Source organism: Anser anser (assembly GCF_964211835.1).
Source record: "Anser anser genome assembly, chromosome: 10".
Lineage (NCBI taxonomy): Eukaryota > Metazoa > Chordata > Aves > Anseriformes > Anatidae > Anser > Anser anser.
Window position 1 is genome coordinate 11,440,232 of NC_139730.1, and position 27,169 is coordinate 11,467,400.

A 27,169-nucleotide genomic window follows, 5' to 3' on the forward strand; every position below is an offset into this window, starting at 1 on the left:
ACACAAGTCACAGCCAGCGTTGGGGTCAGGGTAAAAGCCAGCGGCACCACGGCTCCGCACCCCTGGAACGCAGCAGGGCAGGGGCATCGCTGGTGCACGCACGGTGCTGTGCCCCACGCACGCCCACGTGGACACAGACACATGCCCACTCCTCGCCCACCCGTGGTGGCACAGGCCCAGGGACCCTCGGCGCAGACGTGACCTACTTTAGCTGCGAGGCGAGCCACGCTGCGCCGGTCCCGGTGTAAAAGCTTAATAGAGGCAGGCATAAATTATTCATTGCCTGGCCATGTTAATGCATGTGCTAAAGGCTTTCTTTTTTTTTTTTTTCCAAAAAAAAGAAAATCTCCTTTATAATTTAAAGCCTCGCACGCTCCCATCGCCGCGGATGCTCTCCAGAGGTGTTTCCGCTTAGGCGAGCAGCTCTGTGAGATGCGGGTGGAGCTGGCAGGGCAGAGCTGCCCTGCAGCCAAGCCGGCCCCGATTCAGGCAGCAGCAGGGAGGGCAACCACTGGCCCCGCTTGCTTCACCCCATGACCCTGCTCTGAGCCGCTTCCCCGTGCGGCCGAGCCTGTTCCCAGGCACGGTGGCCAGTGGAGCTATTTTTAGAGCCGCCTTTTTCTATTTTTTTTTTTTTTTTGGTTTATTTTCCTCCCGCTCCTCGCCTTGGCCAAGCAGCCTTGAAGCCCTGGGGAAGAGAGGAAAACACCGAGCCCCGGGGCAGGATGCTGCACAGGGTCCCACTGCCACCACAGCCCACCCCGTGCGCTGCGCCACGCAGGAAAGCCACGGGTGGCAGCCCCTCCTGCTGCGCTGATGGGGAAAAGGCCCTTGTAGGGTGGCAGGGGTGGGGGAAGCTCCTTTACAAGCACGGGACTGCCCTCCCGGCACAGCGAGAAGCCCCCAGCAATGATTTCGTGCTGTCAGGGCCCATGAAAAAGCAACTACCCCTCCGCCAGGGCCGCTGCTCCCAGGGCTGCTCCGGCAGGTATTGATAAGGGCAGAAGCGCCGGGGGAACCTCTCGCCCTCCTGCAGCCCCAGCTCGCCCCGAGCCCGGCACCGGAGGAGGAGCTGGGCGCTGCTGCAGCTCCCCGGCCGTTTTGCCTTCTATGGACATCTCTGCAGCAAGGAACTGCGCTGGCACGGAGCAGAGGCCACCCCAGGCCCCAGGGAGGGGGAAGAAAAACACCCAAGCCCAGCGTGGTTGCCTGTTCTTAGAGGCCTCCTGGAGAAGCTCAGCACCAACAGCCCCTTGACCACGCTGCCCTGTGCTGGGGGGGTAAAAGGAAGCCCCCCAAGCACCACTGGCAGCGGACAGGAGCCCCACACACTGCCCCATGCCCTGCCCAGCCCCAGAAGAAAACACTCCAGACCACCAGAAAGAGTCACAGCAGCCTCTGGGTATATTTTTTTTTGTTTGTTGCATTTCATATATTATCCAGTTTCACATTCTCATAGGATCAGCAAGTATAGAGCAACTTATTCTCAAATCTTTTAATACAAGCGAGACAGCCATGGTCATATAATACTTAAAGCACTTCAATACCAAGCAATAAGATGCTAAAACAAAAATTGCACAATTTCTTGTTTACTATGCCTGACTGAATCATTGTTACAGAAGACAACCCTTCTCTGTTCAAGCTTTTAACTAAACATTAACTTATCTTACAGGATTACAATTTCTCTTTTAATAATAATAATAATTAATTGCACACAAACACACAAGAAATTCTTTATGATGCATAAATATTTCCTTATTACACATGGTACAAAAATACTCGTACTTTTTTTTTTGTTCGGTATTCCCATAAGGATGGCTGATTATTTGGCAGGACTGGATGCTCTCCAATCAGAGGGATGTGGAAAAAAAGAAAAGAGGTTAGATATTTTACAGCCTTTCTATATATAGCAGTCTGAAAAAATAATATAAGAACCCTGACTTTAAAACAGGAGAATGGATGAGAACAGAAACCCAGTGCATCGTACTTGGAGGAAAAAAAAATAAAAAAACATTTTTCAAATTCTTCTGGTTGTACTGGGAAGGGGGAGGGCGGAGGTGGGCGAAGGGGTGAGACAAGGACAGTTAGTATTTCTCAGAGCCAAGTCTTCACCGACGCAAGATGAAAACCTTGATGGATCAATCCGTTGGGCCAAGACCTGTTGCTAACGGTTACACAAACGCTAGAACAAACAAACTTACACTCACACATACACAAGTTAAGTGTTTTAATTCATGCCAGAAAACATGCAAAACCCGATTTGCCTTTCGTTTCCTTCAGCCGAGCCGCGGGCAAGGCGAGCCCGGCACCAAGCCCCTGCCACCCCGGCCGGGTTTCGGCGCGGCCGGACAGTGAAGCTCAGCCAGGGAAGAGGTCCTGGGGATGGACGGACGGAGGGACAGCGGGACGGAGGCGGCGCGCAGCAGCTTCACAGTCCGGAGGGGGATGCGCCGGGGCCGGGCGCCTTGTCCGCTGGCCGCAAACCAAAGCGAGAGGAGTTGGAGCAATCGTCCCTGGCACATCCCTCCGCGGAGAGGCAGGGAGGAGGAACACGAGCCGAGGAGAGACGCTGCGGGAGAGGGGCAGCAGTGAGCGGGGCCAGACGCATCCGTGCCCCAGCCCCGTCACCTCATGCCCCCCCGTGCCCACCCGGGGAGCGGGGCTTGACCCCGCCACCCGTTAACGAGACCCAAGCACGTCCTTCGTGGGGTGCGTAGGGCTGGCGGCGGCCCAAGCTCCCATCCCTCCTCCCACCGGAGCTCAAGGACAGGCAGGACAAGGACAGGGCTCCAGGAGCGATTACTTACTTACTAACAAACTAACAAAACTGACGAGACTTCCATCCTTGCTGGGTAGCTTCAGAGGGAGGATACCAGCGCATCTGGAAGAAAAGAAAGCCACGCCAGAGGTCCGTGATCCAGAATAATTGCAAACCTTCAGCTCCATTAGGCCGCCTGAGAGGCGCCCTGAGCGGAGAAGGCTCCAGCATGGGAAAGGATGTGCCCCAAGGAGCACCCCAAGGGCTGGAGGCTCAGACAGGCACCGGGACCTTACCACGTCCTCCCTTAAGGAGCACAGCAGGATCCCACAGCTCTGAAGGGAGCTGGCTCCCCCCTCTCATGGCCTGCCTCAACATCCCCAGTATTTTCCATAGACAGAAAATAGCGTCCAAACTCACACCCAGCTCGCTACAGCGTGCTGGGCAGCACCATCCAGGCTAGGAAGGGTCCTCACCACCAAGCCACATGGGAAGCTTATTGCTTCGGAGCTGTGCGTGAGGGGGCGCACCCCAGATTTACATCCCAAATTTACAGCTCTCCCTCCCAGTGCAGGCTCAGGCAGGGCAGAGGAGGCTCGTAGCAGGCACACAACGCCTCAGTGTGGTGGTTGCTCTGCCTTCAGCCACCACAAGGCCATACACTTAAACCAGGCAACCTCCACTTGGCACGATTAAGACCTGCCTCATCTGCAATGGAAGAGACCCGGAGCAATGATCCGGCCATCCAAAGAGGCTCCAGGCAGAGCACCAAGCCAGCAAGACACAGAGGCTTCCCTGGTCTTTGCAGCAGCATCTGCTGCTCAGGGCTGCTCCTTGGCAAGGAAGGACCCAAAAAGCAGACGGGTACAGAAACCAAACAGGCACTTCCAGCCTGTCAGTAGAGGCAGCAAGCTGGCAACATCCAGTAGAATAGCATCAAGACATCCAGATGCTCACGTTCAGTTTGCAAGACCAGTACTTGGGCTGGGCCACTGCAGGCTGGGATGGCAGCTGGCGATGCAGGGGACCAGGAGGTGGCTGCTCCTGCAGCCAGCACGCTGCCTAACAGATGCACTGGGGTGCATGCAGCAGAAATCTTGCTGCAAAGTCATCCAGCAGTGGAGATGCAGACCTGCGTCCCTGACCCCAGCTGCACGAGACCTTCCAAGGGCTGTGCACAGGTCTTCAGAGCTCTGAAGACAGCCAGAGGCTCAGTGACAGCCCTGGAATTACTCTTCAAGATAGGAACATCCTTGACAGCCCCTCCAAACCCCACTCCCTGGGAGCAGCAGAGGTCTGTCTGTTGATGGAAAGGCTTTGCACGCACTGCTGTAACACAGAAACACACAGCAAGTGCCAAGACCTTGATACGGCAGCCTCCTTACAGAGGCTGGAAGGGACAACAAGGTCACACCTCCCAGAAAACACAGCTGCCTGCGACGGCTGCATCCTCCCTCCACCAGCACAAGAGCTGTGACACCACTAACAGAACAGTCCCGAGCAGGAGCTTGAGGACTTGGGGTCCTTCTTGTGATGCTTCCCAGAAGGAGAGAGCCCTGCAGGTTTCCTCAGCTAGGCGAGGGCTGCTGGAAGCCAGGCTCTGGTGCCTGCATCAGATGGACCCAGCTCAGCCACATCCTCGCTCCGCTGCCACCACGCTGCCCCAGGGCGCAGCCATCTCCTTGCACCAGCACAGGCCAGGCAGGCTCCCAGTGCTGCTATGGCCTGGAGAGGGCTGACGCACCCAGGGGGCTGCCACAGCTGCTGCCAGCACCAGGACAGGGCAGGATCAGCCCCTTCCCCCCCATCACCAGGAGGTGCTTGCTCAGCAGAGCCACAGCCCAGGTCCTCCTCCACTGGCTGACATCTCCCACTCCAGCACCCTCCCCTCGACAGCTGGAAGCAGTTTCCTCCTGCCCAGCAGCAACAGGAAACTCCCCCGTCCTTCACAAGGCTGCGAGCGCTTAACCCCGAGAGCAGCCACCATCCTGCGCCTGCCCAGTTTGGTGCAAGCACATGCAAGGCAGCCACCCCGGTCCCCAAACCTGGTGGCTCTCCCACCCCTCCACAGGGGGTCCAAACCAGCTCCTGCCCCATATGCAACCCACAGCCTCCAGCACCTCCAGTTCAACAGAAATCCTGCTTGTTCACAGCTCTGGCACAAATTAACCTTCATCTCTGCTGGCCCTCCTCTCCATGCCAGGCAGGGACATCCCAGGCTAGGAACCAGCAGGAAGCACCAGAAGAACCAGATCTGCTAGCCAAGGGGGGACACTGCTGGAAACAACAGCCCATCAGGACAATTTTCTCTTCACATCTCTCTTGGGCACCTTGCTTGTCCCGGGAAGCAGAGGTGCTGCAAATGGGGGCACTGCAGCCACCTGAAGGAGGAGGCCAGGTACACAAGGACATGGCAGGGTTGTCTCAAGGACTGTGATGCACCAAGCCAGGTCAGAGCCCGTATCTGAGGGCTTCGGGGAGGTCTGCTGTCTCTCCAAGGGGACTATCCGTCATGTGGGAAGCTGAGGCAGGGAATGGGGACAGATATCCAACATGGGGCTAGGGAAGTAGAGCAAGGGAGGCTTTTACTGGAAGACACGCAGTTGTTTCTGGAGCTGCATGAGCTCACAGTTGGAAGGGAGTCTGGCCACACCACTGCAAACATCCCCTGCTCGCCTGCCCACAGGGACATGACAGACACCGCCAGCCAGCTGCGGCCTGCCTCAGGTCCCAGAAAACAGCTGGAGAAGAGCAATGTGTGCCTCCACTTGCCACCTTCACAAAGCCAGGGGGAAACAACAGGATCAGCGCATGGGGGCAGAGACATGCCCCATCAGGGCTCCAATCTCCTTGTGAAGGTCTGCTTCAGCTCTCCTGGTTGTGCTCGTCAGAATTTAACAGCCCCTTCTCTTGATTGCCTTCCTTATGGAGAGCAGGAAGAGCAGGCCAAATACACATGGCCATCCTCAAGCCATCTTTAGCTTAGACAGCCCGTCCTTCCTCCTTAGGTACTTCTAGGTCTGCCCCGCAGTCAGCCCCAGTCTCTCAGGGAGCTCAGAGCCGTACCTACCCCCGGAACAGACCCGGCAGCTCCCCAGGTACCAGAAAGGCCTCCCTGTGTGGCAAGGACAAAGCAGCCCCTTCTCTGGGCTCCCGGGAGCTGGTAGGTCCTCAGCAGCTCACTCAAGAGCTGCTCTGCTCCAGCTGGAAGCAGAGCAGAGAGGAACACGACCCGCAACAGGCGAGGACAGCCTGCAGAGGTACACCACAAGCACTGACACCAGCCAGCAGGGCTCTCCGGACACTTCCAGTCTCACTTCAGCCAAGCCTCCTGCATCCAGGGTCCTGCAAGAGGGCTGGCTTGAGGAGACGAGCACGCGAGCACTTGCATGCTCTGCAAGACCCAAGCAGCTCAGCCTACCGAGAAAAACCTCACTGCAGCTGAACCGAGCGCTCCCCATGCGGCTGCTGTCAGGGAGGGTCTGCACATCCTGCGCCGTGCTGAGAGGCACATGGAGGAGGACAGGCAGCAATCCAGCCCTGTTCCTCAGAAGGGGAATTTCAACAAGCATCCAACGCTTTGAAACCTTCTGGGTCAACTGCCTATGCTGCAGATACTGGAGACCTCAAGCAAGCATGTGTCCTTTTCCCAGAGCAGAAATGAGGTGGGCTGCTTCCATTTGTTGAGCCAGGGAGAGCTGTGCCAGTTGCAGTTCAGGAAGTCCCTTCTGACAGCATCTTGGTCCAGTTCACTCCTCAGGTGTGACAGAGCAGCTGCTCAGCAGGTACCCTAAAGAGCTAAGAGCGTCTCACATTTTTCTCTGTCTAGGAGGAAACAAATGGCTCGGGGAGAACTTGCTCAGGGCTCCTTAGCCAGCACTAAGTCACTGGATTTTAGGCAAACACCACAGCCATGAAGTTCTTGAAGTACTCTTCACACTTATAAGGATCCAAGCCCTGAAAAAAAAATCCTGGTAAATCCTATGTGACAGCCCCAAACAGGCAATGGGTTATTATGCACAGGAAATCCACCGTGGCTTCCAACTTCCCATCGCAGGGAGGGTCCATCACAGCTCAGCTGCCACAATATGAAGTCCAGCAGATTTTGCAGACAGGACCCTGAGATCAAGCCAAGTGGTGCACAAAGGGAAATGCCCATGGTCTGCAGACTGCCGTGCTGCCCACCGCTCCCAGACTCTGCCAGGCTGGTGGCACCCAGGTGGTCACACATCACAGCAGACAGCAGCATCCCAACAGGAGGCAGGTACTGGAGGAGAAGTGCAGCACCTGAACCCCTCCCAGCAGATCTGCTCCATGCTCTCAGCTCTTTAGGACCAGCACCCGGTAACAGCCATTGGGACCAGCCTCATGTCCATCCACAACAGCAGCCACAGCTCAGGAGATCCAGCTTGCCCTAGGCAAGCTTGGGCAGCGATCGAGAGGGGAAGGTTGGAGAATTACTCAGAGCACTGGCTTCCTCTTCCATCGATGGGCTCTGCCTCAGCTCTATGCTGGGAAGACTCAGGGTCCTGCTGGGCTCTGTGTCACCACCACACAGCCACGAAGCAGAGCTGGGACTGCACCTTCCACTCCCTTGGGCAGTCCCAGCTTCAGAAGCCCACCTTCACCATCTCCTCAAAGCCTCCAGCCCATGTTTCTGCTGCTGGCAGCAGCTTTGAGGCTCTGATGGCACCTCAGGCGGCCTAACCCCAACAGGATGGGCAGCTGGGAGCTTTCAGTCCATGATCTCCTCCCTGCCTTGGAAGCATCAGCCACAGCCTGCCTGCTGGGTACCCAGCATCTGTCTGGTGTCCTGCATGCACCATGCAGCGACTGCCACCAGCCTTACCCACAAGTTTACGAGATGCTCCTCTATGCTGATCTCGGGGCAAGTACTGCCCTCAGGGGTGCTGCCACAGCTGGAAGCATCACTTTGCAGAAGAGCACTGAGAGCCCCTGGTGTCTCCTAGTGCTCGCTCAGAGGCTGGCTTAGGGACACTCTAAAGACCATGGTTCCACATCAGAGACATGGTCACACAGACGCTAGATGAAACAGTGCAACAGGTCTAGAGAGAACAGGTTTCCACCCTGGTGGAAAGACCTCCCTCTTCCCAGGGCACCGTCTCAGCACATCTGTGCATCCCACAATCTCCCAAGGACAAAGGCAGACCTCAGCCCCCATCCTTGATGACGTCTTTCCCCAACATCACTACCACAAAGAAGGGGAGGGGAAAAAATGTCTACCCAGAACCACTGCAAGGAGAAGTGATCCCAGACTCAGTTCCTTCAGTAGATGACCACAGCAACCATCCTCCCTGCCAGCCAGTCCCAGGCTGGGCCACCTTCCCTCTTCCCAGCCTCCCAGTTCCCTACACCACTCCCAGGCCACAGTTTTCCCTCGTTGCAGCTCACGAGACCTACATCCTGCCTGTGATTTCAGGCTGCAAAGAGAAGCCAAGCTCCAGGTAGGAACTTGCTCCATTTCCAGTAACTGGAGAGGAAAGAGGTGAGATTAGACCCATGAGTAGGAGCAGGGTCTGTCCCGATATGCAATTCTGGAACAAAAGTGACCGGCAAGTGCTGTTGTCTAACGTGCCCGGTAGAATTTAGTCGTGTGCTATCACTACCACGTCACTCACCTCCCCCACCGTGTGCCAGGAGTGAGGTCAAGGTGTATTTCTGGTTGCCCTCGAAGGGTCGTGGTTGGGGAGAAACCAGGTTTCTTTCCTGCCGAGGGGCAGGATCATCTCTGCCGCGGCTCAACCAGGCTGCTCCCCTCCCGCCGGCAGGACCTGGCTGAGCCTGGCTCAGCTGGGAGGAGTTGATGTAAGATGGTGCCATGCTGTGTGCGCCATGTCATGTGCTGCCAAGTTGGAGATGTGGGTTAGAAAGAAGGCCTGGTATCTCATTCCCCAGGCTCTGGTGGGTGGGTAGCGTGAGGCCCATGCACTGGGTGGGCAAGGAGATACGGGCTAAAGAGATGGGCAGAAGCTTGCAAATCCCATGGTGCACCTTGGAGGAGAGATGGTTACCTTACCAGTCTTTCCAGACGGGGCTGCCATCATGCTTAACACTTCTAGGAATGGAGCTGTAGTACAGCCACTCCACTAGCTGCAATAAGGCATCACTAGGGCGTCCCATCTCCAGGGACAGCTCTGAGCTTCAGGGCTAGCCTGCGCTGGCATCATGGCTGGAGTTCACTAGGGACATCAAAGGAGGGATTTGAGAGAGGGTGGGAGGGAGGGAAGGCAGATGGGACAGTCTTAAAGTCAGTGGCGTCCCCGCAGGTAGAGGCTTTCAGCAGTGCCACAGTCACACCGGCAGCACGGAGGGACCCCATCCCCGCGACACGGCGGTGCCGGGAGCAGCGGTCAGTCTTCTGCGCGCGGCTTCCCGAGGGCACCCGGTGCATGAGCCAGGGCCAGCAGCCTCATGCCACCTCCTGCCAGCCCTCCGAGCAGCTCTTCAGAAGGCCGCATTGGTGCAGCACAGATGGCAGCCACTCTCCTCTCAGACTTGAGCACAGAGATGCGAGAGGATGAGCTCTTAGAGTTTAAACCTTTTGCCACAAGCTCTCTTTAGCTGCTGCCTCCACCTACACGCTCCCTCCGCGATTAATGGAGCTGCTGCAGCTCCAGGCACCCCATGAATGCCCTCCAGCCAACACCAGTCTCCAGAGGAAGAACTGCTGCTGCCCTGGAGAACAGCCCATGTGTCCACCACGCTGACAGCGAGGTGAACCAGCCTTACCAGTGAGAACACAGGGCTCAGCACACCAGGACCAAGGCTACAGCTTTCAGCCCAGTTTGAGAGCAAAAGTCATCTCATCTCACGCTGACTCAACTCCACCCTGCCTCAGCTCTGCAAGGGAAAGGCCTCCAGCCTAGAGATCAGGCAGCTCAGAGCGGCCACCCTGAGTAATGTTTAACCCCATAAAACTTTATTGGTAACGTATACTGCGCCAGAATGTCTCCTGCGAGGTCACCGCCAGCTCAAGCACGACGCAGCGAGGAGCAGCCATGGCTGCTCGGCCAGCCTGCCTGCTGCTCTTCAGAAGAGGGCCGGCCCTGGCTGCAGTTTGGAGGGGCTACACTGGCTCCCTAGGGCTTACAGGAGCATAGCCTGTTACAGACCTGCTTGGGCAGGGAGTCCCTTGTCCTCCTGAGGGCTCCCTGGAGCTCAGGGGTCATCCTGCAGGCCAAAAGACTTATTTGATAGCTAAGCTGCCTGCCCAGAGCAAGTATCTTACCAGCTGGAGGACATGAACTCAAACCCCAGTGGGAGAAGATCTGGCTGAAGGCCTCCTTCATTTTGGGAGAGCTGAGTTCTTTCCTCCACCCAGCACACACCATAAAGTTTTGTGTCTAACCCTTCTGTCCCTGCACAGTCACTGATGATCATCCTTGAAGGAACCACAGTAATGGTTTCACCTTCCTCAATTGTCTCCTGATTGTCAACGGAGGGAGTGTTCCTGGCCCTCCCTGCTGGGGCAATTCTGGCAGCAACAGCCCTTGGCTCCTCCACCCTATGCAAGGGGCAGGGATGGAAAGGAGAGACTTCTGCTCCCCTGGGCTGCCCAGGAGCAGAGCACATTCAGATGCTCCAGGAGCTGTGGGCACCATCAATAGCTCTTGGAGAACACCAGCAAACAAAACCTCCTGACTGGTACGGACCTAGTGAAGGACCAGCCTACCTGGAGGCCTTTGAAAGATGGGACCAGTGTCTGGTCCTGCCCTAGGCCCCACATACCTCTTGCCTACCCTGCAGGAGCTTCAGCCCACTGCTAGCTCACCAGCAGAAGGCCAAAAGCAGCAGAGGACAAGCCTATGCAGGCCAGAAGCTTGCATCCCCTCCAGTGTTTCCATATTGCATTTGGACACAAGCTGGGGTTGAAGCCATTCAGTTACAGTCAAGATGCTGGCAGGAGCAAGAGGATGATGAAGGGCCAGCTCAACTGCTGGCCAGGTAGACAAGGTGATGGGACACAGCTCTTCTTCCTTTCAAGCTAAGCAGGGGAGAGCAGAGCTAAATGCCCTGCTTGGTGGGGCAGAAATAGCAGAGGTTAAACCCCGATGCTCTGGGGACTAAGCCCAGAGCCCCACTGTCCTGGCCCCACTGGCACTGTTACAGGAGCAGAGACAGAAGCAGGCAGAGCACAGCTGGTGATAACACCAAGCAGGGTAGGGACAGGGGCTCCAGGTTCTCCTACACAAGTTCTCCAAACAAAGCACCTTAACCTGGGGTGATGACATATCTTCTCTGCTTTGGCTTTCTTTTTGCATTTCCCCAGCTTCAGGAGATGTTATACTCAACAGGGGTGGTGGTGTCTCAGTACATTAAAACATTCCAGTACCAAACCAGTACAGGTACCCCTACACCTCCTGCTGTCAGCAAGCATACCCCAGGGACACCAGGCAGCTGGATGCGCCACCACCAGCATCTCCATAGGCCCACACACAAGCGACTCTCTCTAGCCTGCGCCCAGAGGAGCTAATGGTGACCAGAGCTCCTTGCTCTGGCAGGTCTCTGGTCACTCATCCCCTACAGGACATTCCCCTCCAGCTTCAGAATTGTTTCTAAGTTACCTGGCCCACAGGGTTCCAGCTGAGCCCCTGAGCTTCAGCACTGAGCTAAGCCTTCACTTCAAGGAGGACATCTCCTAGCTATTCTACTTGCTGGCACATCGGGTATCCTACCAGCAGTCACACAAGGTTCTCTGGCCAAAGGTACCAAAGCCAGCCAAAAATTGAGTACTGACTTTCTCCAGCTTGCCTGCCTGGCACCAGAGGAAGGTTGGACCTGCAGGGTCAGAAACCAGCGCAGAGCTCTGGCTGCACTCAGGTCACCTATTTATTCAACAGGCTATGGCTTCGACATCTGCCCTGTGCTTTGTTCAGGGCTGGGGGCCCCTGCACATGGCAACTGGGAAGAGGCTTTGCCCAGGAGTCAAGGTGCAGAGGCCAGGGTCGAGCTGGCCAAGCAGAACCCCGAGAAAGCAAGAACCAGGGGAAGGGGGGAGAGGAGAGCGCAGTTCTTGGCGAGCAACTCACCTGAGCGTGAAGAGCAGCGGCCGCAGCAGCGGCCGCCGGGTACGTGAAGGCGGCATGGGGGATGGCTGGGGTTAGCTCCGTGGTGTACAGGGGGTAGGGAGCCCACGCTTCTGGGGATGCTGGAATAAGAGCTGCTCCAGTCAGGTCATCTGGACAGGGGGAGACAAGGTGACAGCCTCTCAGTTGCCGGAGCCAACAGCCTGCTTCAGGGATGGACTCTGGATTTTCCACCCCAAACTAAAACTCTGCACTGCTGTCCCAGCAAGGTTTAAAATATATAATGCAGGTAGTCCCCTGCATTCTGCTCCTCTGGCCTCCCAGCCTTGCCAGCAGAGGCCAGGAGCATGTCCCATCCCTACTCCGCACCCCACATGGGCGCTAGGCTTCGTGCCTGGGCCACCACCAAGCCTCAGCAGGGCTGCTTGCCCCACCAGGGCACGCTGAGGGTGCATGGCGCAGGACCAGCCCTTTATGCTTTGCATCTAGCTTAAAGCACTTGAGCAGTACCACTTCAGCTACCAGAACCAACTCTGCTCTCCCGATGCTTCTAGTGTTGCTGTTAGCCAGAAGCCTTGGCAGATGCCTGTTGTTCTCCTGCAACCCCAATATGCTGACAGATTTCAGCCAGAGCATAGGTGGCTATGGTTCCCTTGCTACCCTGGCTGCACCAGGCTCTGACACCAGCATTCCCAGTGCCAGGCATCTCCCAGGCTGGGCCAGACACTGCCTCAAGCTGCCCCCCCAGCATACTCACAGGGGTCCCGTGCAATGAAGTGTGCGCCCAGGGCAGGGTGGATATTGGTGGGGTTTGGTGTGGCCATCAGCTTGCTCTTGGCCATCTTTGTGTTGGCTTTAGCAAACTCTAACCGCAAGGTCTGAGGGTTCTCTGGGTCAAAGCGGATGCCCTGTCACAGAAGAAAACACAGGAATCTCTCAGAGGAAAGGTTTCCCATCCAAGCACAGGACGCAGCTACTCACAGAGCAGAGCCCAACCAGGGGATCAGGGCCACCCCCCTGCAGTCACACACCCAGTTCTTGTCACCTCATGTTTGCATTTCCATGTTTAGCTGGCCCAAGGCCACTACTTCCAAGATGAGGGACACAGCTTTGCTCTTTAAGTGCAGTTTGCCAGCCAGCAGAGCAGTGATGTAGTGCTGGTCAGGAAAGATGCCTCATCTTCTGCCATGGAAATATCAGTGTGGGAAGGCTGCACTCCTCTGCCACATCTTTCTAGAGCAGGTACCTTCTGGCTGCAGAGATCCTGGCAGTCCAGAGTGCAGGACAAGGACCTGCTCTGCTGAACTAACATGCTTTCCATCAGGACATTTGGTAAGTGAGGCTTTAAACGAGGCCGCCAGCACCAAGCAAGCCGTACGGCCATTTGACAGAGCTTTGCGGCGAGCCTGCTTCACTGCCCAGCTAGGCTGGTGAGCCAACCTAGAGCCCCACAGAACTGCTGCGGAACACAGGCTGAGCACCACAGGCCACGACAGAGCACTGGGTGTTGCTGTACCTGTTGGCTGAGGCTTGGCCTCCCAGAGGACCCTGCATCAGGTACCCCGAGCCAAGCACGACTGACATCAGCCCTAAACATGACTAGCTCTCCTGCCTGCCTGGTGCTGCAGGACCATTTATCTTTCGTATTTGTGGGCACAGCTGAGACTCCCTGACCCTTCCCATGCTACAGAGAAGCCACGCATCACCCCTGCCCACAGCTCCAGGTCTAGTGACTGCAGGGTGTACAGCCCCCAGCCCTCCCAGTACTCACATTTAAGGCGTTCTTTGCTGCTTCAGCACCAGCCCGGCTGTCAAAGGTCACAAAACCAACTGGCTAAAAGAAACAATGCCGATTTCAGTTTGGAAGCCTCTTCCCACTCCTCAGACCACCCTGACACCCTCTCTCACCTAGACAGCTTATAGGAAGCAGAAGAAACCACATGAAGCTGCACAGGGCTTTCAGGCAGAGCGTGAAGGGGCTTGGGTCAATGACCCCTGCTCTGTCTGCTCCCACCACACCAAAGTGCTTTGGCATTCCTACACGAGTGGGCACTTTTCACCCTAGCAGCCCCTCAGCAAAGGTCCCCCTTGCCCACAAAGGGAACTGCTGCTGCCTTGGTTAGGATGGGTCTAGGGAAGGTTTTCTGGTGTGAGGCTGAAGTACCATTCCTCCTGCAGCCCCCATCAACATGGCCAGCCATGGGCAATATGGAAATGCTCAGTACATGCTGAGAGCTTGGGGCCACCAGGATAGGAGGCAGGGAGCAGAACCCAGCTGCGTACGTGGCGCTGAACACAGACAACGCTTTAAACAGTGAAGTGGCATCTGCACCCCTTCCCTCCCAGCACATCTAGCAGAAGCAAAAAATACCCCAGCACTGGAAAAAGGAGGTACCTGCTTTGATGTTAGCTTGATCAGTGACCCTTCATAACCCTAGAGAAAGGAAGAAAGCGAGTCGGTGTCAGGTTCCTGAAGGAGCCAAGCTACAACTGAGACATGATGCAACAGCTCCAGGAGTTCCTGCAGCACCAAACCCTCCACAAGGCAAGGTCTGCAGCAGAGGTAGATACATTAACCCATCTCCCAGGGAGGCATCCTTCTCTTTCCCACCAAAGACGACAGATCAGTCACAAAGCAGAGCAGGTATCTCAACTAACCCATTCTTCTAGTCCGCTCAGGAAGAAACCCTCTTTTCCAGCTCCTTGTCAAGCTATTAAGATATGAAACCCTTGCCTGGGTAGCATGCAGGGAGCACAGAGCACCCTGTGCTAGAGGAATGCAAACAAGGACTCCTGGGGAAGAGGTTCATTTTGATGTAAATTTCTCTCCCCATTCCCCAGCTTCCCAGGTCCTGCACAGAAATGAGCTGCAAGCAGCAGCAGGTTGATTTGTACGCACCATCACTGAAGCAGTACAGCACAGGTCCCAGACCAGGTACAGCCAGCTCACCTACACTAAACACTCAGAGCCAACCACCCACAACTAGGCAGACTGCAGAAGGACTTCCAGGACATTAAGACCAGACCTTCCAGAACCTCGAGCTGGCCACTTCCAGCAGCTGCACAGAGCCACCAGCACTGGGGAGCAGCAGTACATGGGAGGAGAAATGCTACCCCAGACCCCAAGGCAGCCAGAGAGGAGACACCTAGTGAAGGCTGGATAGTAACTGGGTCAGGACAAATGGCAGAGGAAGGGCTGGTCCAGCCAGGCAGCAGTGCTGACCGAACAGTCAGCATCAGGCTTGGAGACAGCATGACTCCAACAACAGGCTCTAAGGGAGGCTGCCAAGCTGAGCACAACCCACAGGATACCAGCCCCATTTCCTAACAGGTTCCCAAAGCTTTCACAAAAGGCCTCGCTTCCTACTTCATCCTTGCTTCCTTCTGGCAGAGGTCTTTTGTGCAAGGCTGGCCATAAGATAGCATCTTTTCCTCCGAAGCCCAAATCTGAAGACTTTCTTACCTTGAATGGTCGGAAGAGTAGGTAGAGCTCTCTGGGTTTGATGTCCACAGGAAGACCACTGACAAACAGAGTCCGTACCTAGGAGAGAGGTCAATGAGATGTACTGAAAGGAGACATTTAGTACTGAAGTGGGAATACAGAGGACAGTTCAGAAGCTCTATGTGATGGAGGCAGGGCATCTCGCACCAAAGGTGGCCTCGCAGGCACTCACACTTCCCTATATTAGAGGATTGTCACAGATGAGATGCACCCAGCCCTTTTCTTCTTTCCCCAGAGGACTTAGACCTTCCCAAAAATTCAGACTCTAGAACAGTTTGGATTGAATAGGGTATGGACAGCAGCCCCAGTCTTTGACTGGACCTTGATGACTAAGACAAGACCGTACACTGTCCAAAGCACTAAAGCAGAGAGTAACACACCTCACAGCTCCAGGAGAGACTGGTACAACTCCCACTTGTCTCTCTAGCTCTTCCTATGACATGAAGTGCTAGATCTCGATCTCCTTTCCCTAGCCCATCCTGGCACCTCACTTCAGCCATGAATTCAGAGACAGCCCTCAATTTTGCGAGCCACCTCACTACTACATGCACATCTTTTACTTCTGCAAGAGCCCCAGAACATCACTGGGAGGGTGATTTTGGGTCCACCCCAGCTCCTTCACCAACACACCCCACACCTTTCAGGAGTCACTCTCAAACCAACTCATAGTGTCCATCCTGCTACAGCCAGCCGTGAGCCAGCTGTGCTGCACCAAGTCCAAGGAGACCGCTGCTCCTTCCAAGCCGTAGAGATCACGCAACAAATCCAAAGACATTTGTACAAGCACGAATCCAGTACCAGAGGAAAATTTCAACCGACAGCAATAGAATTCACATGAATAGCCAGGAAGCTGAAGCAGTATTAAAGGCTGATGGAGAACATTGCTGAAGTCAGACCATCGCAGCCACCTTCTCCCTGCACTGGGAGATGTTGGCTGCCAGCCTATTTCCATAGGAAGCAGCACAATGAAGCTGCCAAGATTTCTTGTAAGTCAGCACTGAGCTGGAAAGGGAAGTTATGCACTACAGAGGTCACCAAGACACTAGTCATCGTTAATAAGGACCAGGAGACCGCAAGCTCAACTCAGCCAGCACCAGAGAAGCAAGGAAGGCAGAAAACCATGGGAACAAGATGGAGCTCTTCATTCCTTGCTCTTAATTACCTGGCTATGCCACCCACTGAAGCAATCCCAAACACGTCTCTGGAAGGTCATGGGACAGCAGTAGGGCATCAGCGCTCAGAGTGACGCCAAACTGCACCAGACACATTTGGGGTGGACACAGCACGAGCAGAGCCTTTCTCCTGGCCCACTTCCAGTCGGGAGTTTACACTCCCATTACGTTCCCATGGCAGAAGCATTCTGCTCCCACACTTCAGTTTTTGCTTGGGCATTTCCCCTTCCCCAGAGGAAGGGGGTTGTACCTGACACCTCGTTAAACCTCTTTTCCCACCAAAGTGAGCAGCACACTCTTGCCCTGCTCCTGGGCTGGAAGCTGTGGACACCCAAAAAAAACAGAGGCATGCAGCACAGCCTCCACACCCTGTGGGTCTTTGGGAGTAGCCAGATCCAGACTCCTCCAAGCAAGGAAGCTTCTGCTGTTTTGCCACAGGAAGTACATATCTCCTTGTGCTCCTCTGCCCAGGTCAGCGACACCCATCACATCAGCCCAAGTGGCAGCGTAAGCCCTCCAGGATGGACAGTGATCATCAAGTCTTGGGGTGCTCTGCCCCTCTTTCTCTCTACGACCTGAGACCAAAGGCTGCCACCACCCCCGTTAATGCACAGAGCCCTTCTCCAGTCCAGCACATCTGGGATGCAGCCATTGAGCATCCCTCCTATCCCAAGTCCCAGCATTCCCAGGCTCAGTCCTGGGGTCTTCCCATCCCACCCAGCACCTCGGGTGACATCTCAGTGCATTCCTCTGGGGCCATTTTATACCCAGGCAGAGCGGGCAGTGGCAGCCAGCAAGCCACGACAGCACCTCAAAGACTTCGGGCTTCAGCCTGAGCTATGCAGCGCGGCTGCTGCGCGTTCCCAGAAGACGCACAGCCATCTCTTGCAGGGGAGGACTGCGTGGAGCACGGTGACACACATGTGCCTCAGCCATGTGAAAGCACCATCCCTTTTCAATATTTCAGGATTTGAGTGCGTTCAGCCCCCAGAATGGATGTTTCTTCCAAGCAGATAGAAATCTGCATCCCTGTTGGGTCTCTAAATGGTCCCGTGATGTGCGGCTGGGTAAGTCCTTGCGACAGGCGTGACAGAATAGAAGATGTGCAGTTGCTTGGGGAGGGAGAAAGTCAGCTACTCAGAGCCCTTACAACAGCCTGAACAGAGCAGCACAGGTGCCTAGGAAAGCTCTTTGTCAGAGGCAACAAGCTCCTAATGCTGTCCCCATCAGCTGCTGCCAAGGACAGGAACAGGAAACCTTATTTCACAAGCTTCAAAGCTTCCCTTGGCCTCCAGATTCAGTTTGTCACTGCACATGGCTTTAGAAGGGGGACCCACAGCACCCTCCAAGGACCGGCATTGCCCCAGAGCAAGCCTGGCCAGTCCTGCATGCCACCAGCTAGAATCTGCAAGTGAGGTTTCCCCAAGGGTCTTGAGACAGACTAGGGAAGGGCCCTGCTCAGAAGAACAGGTTAGGAAAGGAGATGAGACCAAGTGGATGGTTTTCCAAGATCCCTGCAATTCAGCACATCTGAGAGTGATCTGGCAGAGGACAGGGGGAAGTGGGACCAAGTAATTCAGGGAGGAGAGCCTGGGGCTGGTGAGAGACCCAGTCAAGGCTCATAAACAGGGCAAGGCAAGCCAGAGACCATTCCTCAGACCAGGTGTGAGCATAAGATGAGCAGCAACCACTCAGCAAAGGAGATCTACAGTGTTCCAACAGGAAGAGAGCAGGAGGCATCTCGCCAGTCTAAGCATTGGGCATGCACTGTGGGCAGTCCTGGTCCAGCCTCCTACACCCAAGAAAGAGGAATTATATAGAAGAGCATCAATAAAGGGTTTGGACATGCATCTTCCAGTGTATTAACTGCACTGGGACTCTCAAGACACCCCTTCGCGGCTCAAGTCCTGCAGGCTTGGAGGCCACCAGGAGTGACACATCCACCCTTCTGGCCCTTACACTCGTCATGCCACAACGGGGTGCTTTAATCAGCCTGCCCTGCTTCACCAAACACCGGATCCACTTTGACATTCAGCTTACCCACAGAGCAGCCGGAAAAGCCACAGGGCAAACATATGCGTGTGTGTGTGTGTGTACAGGGCTAGATCAGAAAGTACCTAAGTCGAAGTGGATGTTCAGCAGGAGTTTGGAGAAGATACGACAGAAAGCTCTCCAGGAATACCTTGTTCTGATGCTCTGAGACTCAAGTGACCAGCAGCAGAGCGGAGGCAGCAGCTTGGAGCAGCCCCTTCTCGCCCAAGCTGCTCCTCACCATGCACACAACCAGAGAAGCAGAGCAGCTCTTGCCTAGGACAGCCCAGCAGGGTCACGCTGCTGGAGGCCCTGCAGAAAACGCGCTCCCTTCCCTGTCCCTGCCCCCTCTGGGGATGTCCCCAGTCCAAACACCCGGCAGAGATGGAGAAGAGCCATGGAAAACAGGATTCGTGCCAGGAGGGACAAGACCATCTAGGCCATCTCTTAAAGAGGGAGGATCCCAGCACAGCTTCCCACGCAGGAGCAGGGAGGGACAAGGACAAAGCCAGTCAGTGCTCAGATCCTCAGAGGCTCTAAAGCAGTCCTTGCACAGCTGCATCTCCCAGAAGAGAAACACATCCAGTGCAAGCATAGCCAGGTGCTTAGCACCAAAGTTTCAGGCCAGCACAAGTCCTGTTACATCTGCATCTCCTGACTATGTCTGCTTTAAATAAGCGATCGAAGGGGAGTCCTGAGAGCTGCCAGACGCTGCCCTGCAGCCCAGCAAGGGTCAAGTTATGTCAAAAATGCAAAAGCACAAGCACCCGTCTCCTGCAAGGCTGCTCTGGTAGTTCTCTGGGCTTTCATTAAGAGATTGCTCCAAATCCTCCCACAAGCAAGCAAGGCAGAAGGGGAGGTTCTGCAGGATGAGGCTTTTAGCTGCATTTCCCACATCCCTGCTTTCACAAAGCTGTGGCCACTCCAGCTCCCAGCAGAGCCCTGGGGTCGTGCCGACATAGGAAGGGAGCCCAGCACCCAACAAACTCAGACAGCATCCCAAAAGCTGTCCCCACTCCAGGCATGCAAGCCCATCACCCGTCCCCTGTCTCTGTGATGCCCTACTGGCTGAGCCAAGCTGCCCCATAGCCACGTCCTGCACCGCAGCTATTCCTGTGGGAATGCAACCCCAGCTGGGCACCCAGCACCCCAAGGACTGGGGCTGCAGCCCCCATGATGTTGCTGAGCCCCAGCGGCCGCAATGTGTCTGGGGCCACTTGACACGAGGCTGCTGGAATGCAGCGAGGCTGCAGGCAGCCCCAGGAGCAGGGACTTATAAGGCATGGATGGGAAAGGCGGGGAGCCAAGCGTGCAAAACTCTGCTGCAGAGAGGGGAAGGCTCAGGAGCGCTGCTGCTGGAGCTGAAAACCGATGGGGACGCTCCAGATGGGCTGCAGGGCTCCTGCCACTGCTCCAGGTGGAGCCAGCCCTGGGCAGTTTTGCTCTTCTGCACATCAAACACCCCCCACAAATAAAGAAAACAGAAGAGAGGCAGCTGATCTGCAGCTCACGGGCTGGCTACCACTGAGCCCCAGGGCAGGATCAGACCAGGAGTTGGGCACCAGCACCTAGTCCCCTGAGGCTGGAGTGTTCTGCACAGCTCTGCTCCCAGCTGGATCAACCCTTCTCCAACAAACCCACAGCAGGCAGGGGGACACCACCGGGGCTCAGCCACCCCTGTGGTCAGGGCAGGAAGCAGCTCAAGCAAGGGGGGAAGCATGGAGAGGCACCAGCCCCTGCCTGGAGGAGCAGGAAGCACATGGGTGCCGATAAGTCCAGGCACAACGGGGCAGCACCCAAGAATAGGACATGGCCGGGGCAGAGGAAGTGCTGCCAGTTACTGTCCCAGCGGGGCAGCTCCCCAGCTCAGGAAGATGCCAGCACAGCATCCCCCCCTTCCTTCCACCTGGCCAAGAGGTCTGCTGGGCTAGGAGACACACGAGTGGCGCAGAAAACACGCTGGACGCTCACCTCCACACTGGTACCACCCAGCCCATGGGCTCCAGCAGCCCATGTGCCACCATGAGGTGGCAAGGGACCTACAGACCCCTCACCAGCAGCTGGAGCCATGGGCCTCACCCATGGGGGGGGCTCAGGAGCACACGCACCACGGAAAGCTTCTACAGACCAGCTCCTCCTGCCCGCACCCAAGCATTTGTTCTCCGGGCGGGAGACACGGAGATGTGACAAGTTCCTGCCCTGACAGCAGGGTGTTGGTCTGTATGCAGGACCCTCAAGAGGAATATTCTCCCCTTGGGTCCTCAAGCAAGGGTATCTGTGCCCAAGGTCTCTGCCCAGCCACAAGTCAGATTCCTGGGCACCCTTCAGTCCTGCATCTCCTCTACTCACACATACAGAGCACGACTGGAGGCACACGACCCTCTCCTCAAACCAGCCTGATGTAGGGCAGCACACTTCTGGCCACACTTCGCATCTCCATGGGCCAACACCAAGCAACTCTTCCACAAAACCTGAGCAATGGTGAGCTGAAGGGCTGCAGCAGCTCTCTGCTATTAATGATAGCTATGGGACCATCACCCTGATCCCAGGGAACCTTTTGGGATTATCAGTAGGATGCCACAGCACTGAGCCACCATTGCATTAGTCCAGTTCCGGGCAAGACAGGGCTACTAGACAGTGGGGAGAGGCCATGCTACCCAAGAACAGACCCTAAATGCCAACCCTAAGCAGCACCAAGCCCTGGCCTCCACACAGCACTCTTCCCCACATGACCCCAAGTGGGCAGCCAGCCTGTAAGAAACAGAAAACAAGGCAGAGGCAAGACTATCAGCCCAGACGGAGAACTTCTGTTAGCCCCCAAGACAACAGCTTTCATATGCAGCCAAGTACTAGGACCTCACCCCACACTAACACGAGAACCCACCGCCATGTCCTTAGCAGGGAACATGCCATCCCAAACTGGGAGGTGCAACCAGTCCACAGCCTGTTCTGAGCTACGCAGCAGGGCTGGAGGTCCTCCACATGAGTAAGGCTGTCCTACTGGCCCCTTGGTTTTGAGCAACCACAGCCTGTGCCCAGGAACAGAGGAGAGCGTTGTGTGAGGCCAGCACACGTGGTGCCATGCAACCATGATCCAGAGGCACACACCCCAGCAAGCACCGAGCACACCAAGGAAAGGCTGGAGGCAGGAACTCATACCAACACCCCGCCTCCCTGTTCTACCAGGGGGATAACATCCGCCTGGTTGGGCTTGAGACCATTCCTTCCCATAGGGCACGCAGCAGAGGTCAACATCCTGTTCCTGTCTACATCTCCAAGCAACTGAGGGAGCCCCAGGGCCAAAGAAGTCCTCGTCACCCTGGACACACCAGGCAGAGCCCAGAGCTCGCAGAAGTGCCCTACCTCCACACCTGCCACCATCCAAAGCATCGCAACACAACACCCTTCATCAGGGCTGAACCAAGGGGGACAGCAGGCCCTCAGGCCTCCCAGACACGCCAGGACCCTACAGGACAGCAGCCAAAGCACCCTTGCCAAGCTCATGGTCTCTGCTTTTGCCACACTGAGGGCAGGTTCACCTGGCACAGACGCACTCACGGCATGAGGGCCACCACTTCCCCAGGGTCCCTCCTCACCAGACGCACTGGGCTGCCTCAGGACCACAACTATGCTTATGCACAGCAGTGTGACCCCAACCCAGCATCTCCAGCACTGGGGCTGCACCCCTCTGCCCTGCTCCCTAACCAGGAGGGACTTCACAGCACTCGGCACGCAGGAGGGATTCAGCTTCAGACATCCCACGTGGCATATGGGTGTTTTAAAGCACAAACGGATTCTTCCCACTTATGGCCTCTGCCACATGAGACGTCCCTGTGTAACAGTGACTGCTGCTGTAGAAGGCACTGCCCTCTTCCAGAGGTGGCCTGTGGTGTAGGGACACGTGGGGAACAGACACCTCAGGGCCTCCTGACAGGCTGAGGGAGCTGGGGTGTTCGGCCTGGAGAAGGAAAGGCCCTGGGGAGACCTCACAGCGGTCTGCCCATGCTAAAGGGGGCTGCAGGAGAGATGGGGGGGAGACTTTTTGTCAGGGTGTGGTGATAGGACAAGGGGTAATGGCTTTAAGCTGAAAGAGGGTAGATTTAGATTAAATATAAGGAAGAAATTCTTCACTCTGAGGGCAGTGAGGCCCTGGCCCAGGCTGCCCAGAGAAGCTGTGGGTGCCCCATCCCTGGCAGTGCCCAAGGCCAGGCTGGGTGGGATTTGGGCAGCCTGGGCTGGTGGGAGGGGTCCCTGCCCACAGCAGGGAGGTAGAATTAGATGGTCTTTGAGCCCCTTCCAATCCAAACCATTCTAGGATTCCACAGCATAAAAGCTTTCGAGACCACTCTCCTCCAGATCTGAAAAGACCAGCTCCCAGGCCAGGTCTCCTAGAGAGGAGGTGAAGCACCTAAGCCTTTATTTCAGGCACTCGGGGCCAGGACAGGCAGAATGAAGCATTGCTCCACGATCCAAGCAGCTCAGTCTTTGTGACTCAGCAAAGCTTAACCTGGCGGAGACCAGCAAGCCCACGAGAACTTCTAGCTCCAAAAGCGTTCTGTACCAGCACTGAGGAGTCATGCTCGACTTCACACAGTGCCAATTCCTCTAGCAAAGACAGGGCACCGGGACAGGAGGAGATAACAGGGAGACTCCCACATCCCTCTCCCAGGAAGGGCAGCTCATTGGTAGACCAAGAGGAATGGGAACACTCCAGTTCCCAGACCCTCCACGTGCATGGTGACTTCAGGGTATTTGCTGGGCCAACTATCTGTCAGTAACAGAAAGCCGCGTTTAACATCGAAGATACTCTCACAATGCACAGAAACATCTCTGAAGTGAATCACCAGCCAGACAGAGCAGAAGATTACCAAGTAGTGACCACAGCCCCTGCACCCGCAAGCTCCGCATAGCAAAGAGCAGCATCACAAAGTCATTTGACTTCAGAAATCACATTAATCTTATTTGTTTCAAGTCAGAGAGCTAGAATCCATGCATGCAAGAGGTATCTAGGTCCACTCAAGTAGAGATTACAGAAATCAAGAAGTGTCTGGCACCAGTCCATGAAGGGCTACAGCCACCCAGCACGTAACACAGGCTGCTCACCAGTGGCATTCCTGGATGCTTCTGGCAGCCCCAGCATGCTACAGAGCTAAGAAAGGCCAGGGACGAAGTACTCGCTACCCGTGCCCAACCAGAGCTCTGCCCGTCCTCCTTCTGGAGGCTGCACGGATGCCAAGAGCCTCCTGCCTCCCAGAGCAGGGTATTCTCCAACTGCTGGATACCACCACAGCCTCGCCATGGACCAGCAGGGAAGATGCCCCTCTCCCAGCAGAGAGGCCCCGAACACAACGCACGGTGGTGAGCACGCAAGCTCCCCCGGCTGCGCGACGAGGGCACGCAGCACCTAGGCAGCTGCCAGTCTCGCGCTACCCCTGGGGAGTGCGGGGACATATGCTGTCATGCAGATTGGCGGCTGCCTGGAAAACTAAACAGAAGATAGCAGCAAGTGGGGAGGGATCGGCTTTGGGGAGGTGTCGGGTGAGGAACAGCAGGGACTGACATTCGGCCCTGTTTGTTTAACATTCCCATTAACGACCCAGAGAGGAGCAAGAGGCATTCCTGTCCTCCGCATGTCACCAGGCAGGAAGGGGCTGCGAGATGCGGGGGCTTGCAGATTAGATAAAGGGAGAGGCTGAATTTGGGAGCTTCATACCACTGCATCTGGGGCACACAGTGCCCTTCTGAGAATGCTCTGGGAAGCAGCAGAGGAGGCTTGGGGCGGGGTGCATCCACAGCACCAGGATCTGGCGGCATTATCCATGCAGCTTGGGAAGATATTCTGGCATTCCCTGCTACTTGTGTTGGGATTGAAGGATTCGCCTTTGCATTAAATGCAATTATTGACAGAAGGGAGCAAACAGATCCAGAGCAAGGGGAGCTCTGGGCAAGCATCTGGGCTAGCCCAGAACACAGCTGAGCCCCGGACCACAGCAGTACCCTGAACACAAGGCCGCTCCTGGTCCTTGTGTCACCATTAGCTTCCTCTGCTGAGAGGATGGCTTCTGCTCAGCCACAAAAAAAACCTTTGGAGGGCTCGGAGTGGCCACCGGGGAGCCCAACGAGCAGCTAACACCATAATTTGTGGTGACAGCAGGACCCCAGAGGAGGGCTTCCCAACAGCAACCCCACCAGGCACAGGGACACCCCCACCAGCCCATCACCTCCCAATCGTCCTGAGCCACCTCTGGGACGGTCAGACATCCTCCGCACCCCTGGGGGCAGGGTGACGAACACAACCACGATGCAGAGCTAGCGGGGTGGGCCGGACTGTCCCCCTCCCCACACACAGCCGGAGGCGGCACGATGGAGAGCAGGGACACCTCTGCCACAGAGCTAGCCCCACGCTCTTTAATTCTGTTTTTCAGCCACTAAGCATAACCCTGGAGAACACCAGACTCCCGAAACGTAATAAGGACAGGCCAGCTTCCAGCACCCAAGTGGCCAAGCCACCGCCAGGCTCCTTGAGCACCACAAGCTCACCCGGCCACCACCGAGCCAGAGCTGCGATGCACCACGCGGCATCAGCCTCGGAAAGCTTTGCAGGCCGGTGAACAATCGGATCAAGGAGCCGCATTGAGTCCTCTGTGCGCACGGGACACCCCCTGGTACTGAGCACCCAGAAAGCTGCGTGGGGCCCCGGGTGCTCCCTCTCCACCCACACACACCAGTGCCGCCCAGTGAGGCAGGGACGCGCCACCAGCAGCATCACAGCCACGTCCCATCGCGTCACCTAAGCCTTGCTCAGCAGAAGCTGAGCCGCGGCCACCACCTGCCCATCCATTCCACCCCATTACCCAGGACTCCACGCCAAGGGTCGCAAGGGCCCCCAGGCAGCTGGTGCACGGGGGCTGTCCAGCCCCGGGGGTGGCAGAGCGGCCCGGGCGCCATGTTGCGGCGGCGCGAGCGCACGGCGCGCTGGAGGAGAGCGAGGGGAGGGGGCAGAGCATCTCCCCGCTCCCCAGGGCTGGGTGCGGAGGACTGCAGCAAAAGGCTGCCGAGGCTTTTTCCAACGGCGTCTCCAAGATGGAGGAGAGCAGGCAGCCCCACCAGACCAACGTCGCCCCAAGGCGCAGCGGTAGCGACGATGCTGATGCCCAGCCAGTGGCCAGAGCGGACCCGCAGCCTTGAGGGCTGGGCTCCATGTGCTTCGGCAAGTGGCTATGAACGAGCGACCCTCGTGAGCCCTCCCAGCGCAGGATCCGGCTCATGACGGCTGTCCGAGGGATGGGGACGGCAGCCAGGGCGGCTCCCAGCCCTCTCCAGCCCCAGCCAAGCTGCCAGCACACATGGCACGGGTTCCATCACCCAGGTTTGTCTGTCCCTACAGCCCACACTGGAGCCTGGATGCCAGAGCCTGGTCCCACCAACCATGGGGACTTGGGAACAGGACTCCCTCCCCCAGGGCAGCAAAGTCCCTGTCCCGTGAGGCTACGAGACCACCGGGCTGCTCTCTCCCAGGGCTCACCACATCGGCGCTGTCAGTCAGAACACCCTGCCCTCGATAACCCCGATGCCCACCGTGTTCCAGCCCCAGCTCCCTGACCCCCCAAATCTCCAGCTCCTGCAGCTGGACCTCGGTTCCGCAGCCCAACGAAGGGTCCCTCAACACCCCCACACCCCACCCCGATGCTCCAGATCCCCAAAACCCCGGACCCCCGAGGCTCCGGTGCCCCCCGCTCCCAGCGCTCCGGGCCCCCGACGCCCCGGTTCGCGGCCCCGCCGTGAGCTCCCACCTCCTCCTCGACGTTGCCGCCGCCGTTGGTGTGCTCGGTGTCCTTGTTGAGGTTGCTCATGGTGTGGGACCGGGGAAGGGGGGAAGAGAGAGACAGAGAGAAAGAGAGGGGCGAAGGGGAGGGGGCACAGCTGCTCCGGGGCTCGGCGGGGCCGGGCGGGGAGCGGTGCCGGTGCTCGGGGGCGGTGCGGGGCGGTGCGGCGCTGCCCTCCCGGTTCACATGCGGTGACCCCCGGGCCCCGCTCCGCTGTTAAGGACCGGGCCGGGCCGGGCCGGGCCGGGCGGAGCTCAACGAGCCGCAGCTGCGGGGCCGACGCGCCCCAGCCCCAGCGCCAGCCCCCGCCGCTCCCGGTGCCGCCGCTCCCGGTGCCGCCGCCGCCGCGCACCGAGCAGCGGGGCCGGGACCCGCCCGCCCCCGCCCCGCCGGCCCCGGGGCCGCCCCCGGGCCGCCCGCCGCCAATCCCGGCCCGGCCCGCCCCCGGCCGTCGAGGGGGTGGGGGGTGTCGCGGGGCTTTTTTGGTCGGGTTCTGTTGTTTTTTTGTTGCGGGTTCGGGTTTTTTCTTGTTGTCGCTGTTGCCTTTTTTTTTTCCCCTCCCTTTCCACGAAAAACTTTCTCAACTTTGATGAACTTTCGGGCTTCAACTTTCTTAAAGGGACCGGCGGCCCCCGAGCCGGGACCGATCGCTCCGGGCTCCCCCCGGGGCCGGGGGAAGGCGCTGGGCTCCCCCCTGGGGCTCCAAGGAGCTCGGGGCTGCGGCTCCGAGCGCCGCCGTTACCCCCGTGAGAGCCCCGAGCCCCCGGCACGCACCCCGCGGGCTCAGGATGCGGGTCCTGTACCCTAGAACAGCATCCCCAGGGCAGCAGCCC

At 57.1% G+C, this 27,169-nt stretch overlaps 1 protein-coding gene across 4 annotated transcripts; it reads right to left on the reverse strand.

Moving 5' to 3' along the window:
* Positions 1–1,381: 1,381 nt before the first annotated feature.
* On the reverse strand, positions 1,382–26,733 carry RBPMS2 (RNA binding protein, mRNA processing factor 2). 4 transcript variants are annotated; one of them, XR_014588559.1, is made up of 9 exons: positions 26,304–26,733; positions 15,269–15,346; positions 14,201–14,239; positions 13,577–13,639; positions 12,563–12,713; positions 11,809–11,957; positions 8,796–8,958; positions 2,812–2,881; positions 1,382–2,569 (listed from the first exon to the last, which is right to left on the reverse strand). XR_014588559.1 is itself a non-coding variant. In XM_083849824.1 (8 exons), the coding sequence occupies exons 1-7, from the start codon at positions 26,361–26,363 to the stop codon at positions 2,819–2,821; spliced, it is 603 nt and encodes a 200-aa protein (XP_083705950.1). In that variant the 5' UTR covers positions 26,364–26,733; the 3' UTR covers positions 1,382–2,569; positions 2,812–2,818. The 4 variants fall into 4 exon arrangements, 2 of the variants coding, with proteins under 2 accessions (XP_083705950.1, XP_083705949.1); XR_014588560.1 differs by having other exon boundaries at positions 2,808–2,881; XM_083849824.1 differs by lacking the exon at positions 8,796–8,958.
* Positions 26,734–27,169: the final 436 nt, after the last annotated feature.

Coding starts and splice junctions, on each gene's coding strand:
- RBPMS2 (XM_083849824.1), bottom strand. CDS start 26,363: ATGAGCAACCTCAACAAGGACACCGAGCACACCAACGGCGGCGGCAAC. Junction 13,640..14,200: donor TCAAGCTAACATCAAAGCAG/GTACCTCCTTTT, acceptor TGTTTCTTTTAG/CCAGTTGGTTTTGTGACCTT. Junction 12,714..13,576: donor CAGCAAAGAACGCCTTAAAT/GTGAGTACTGGG, acceptor CTTCTGTGACAG/GGCATCCGCTTTGACCCAGA.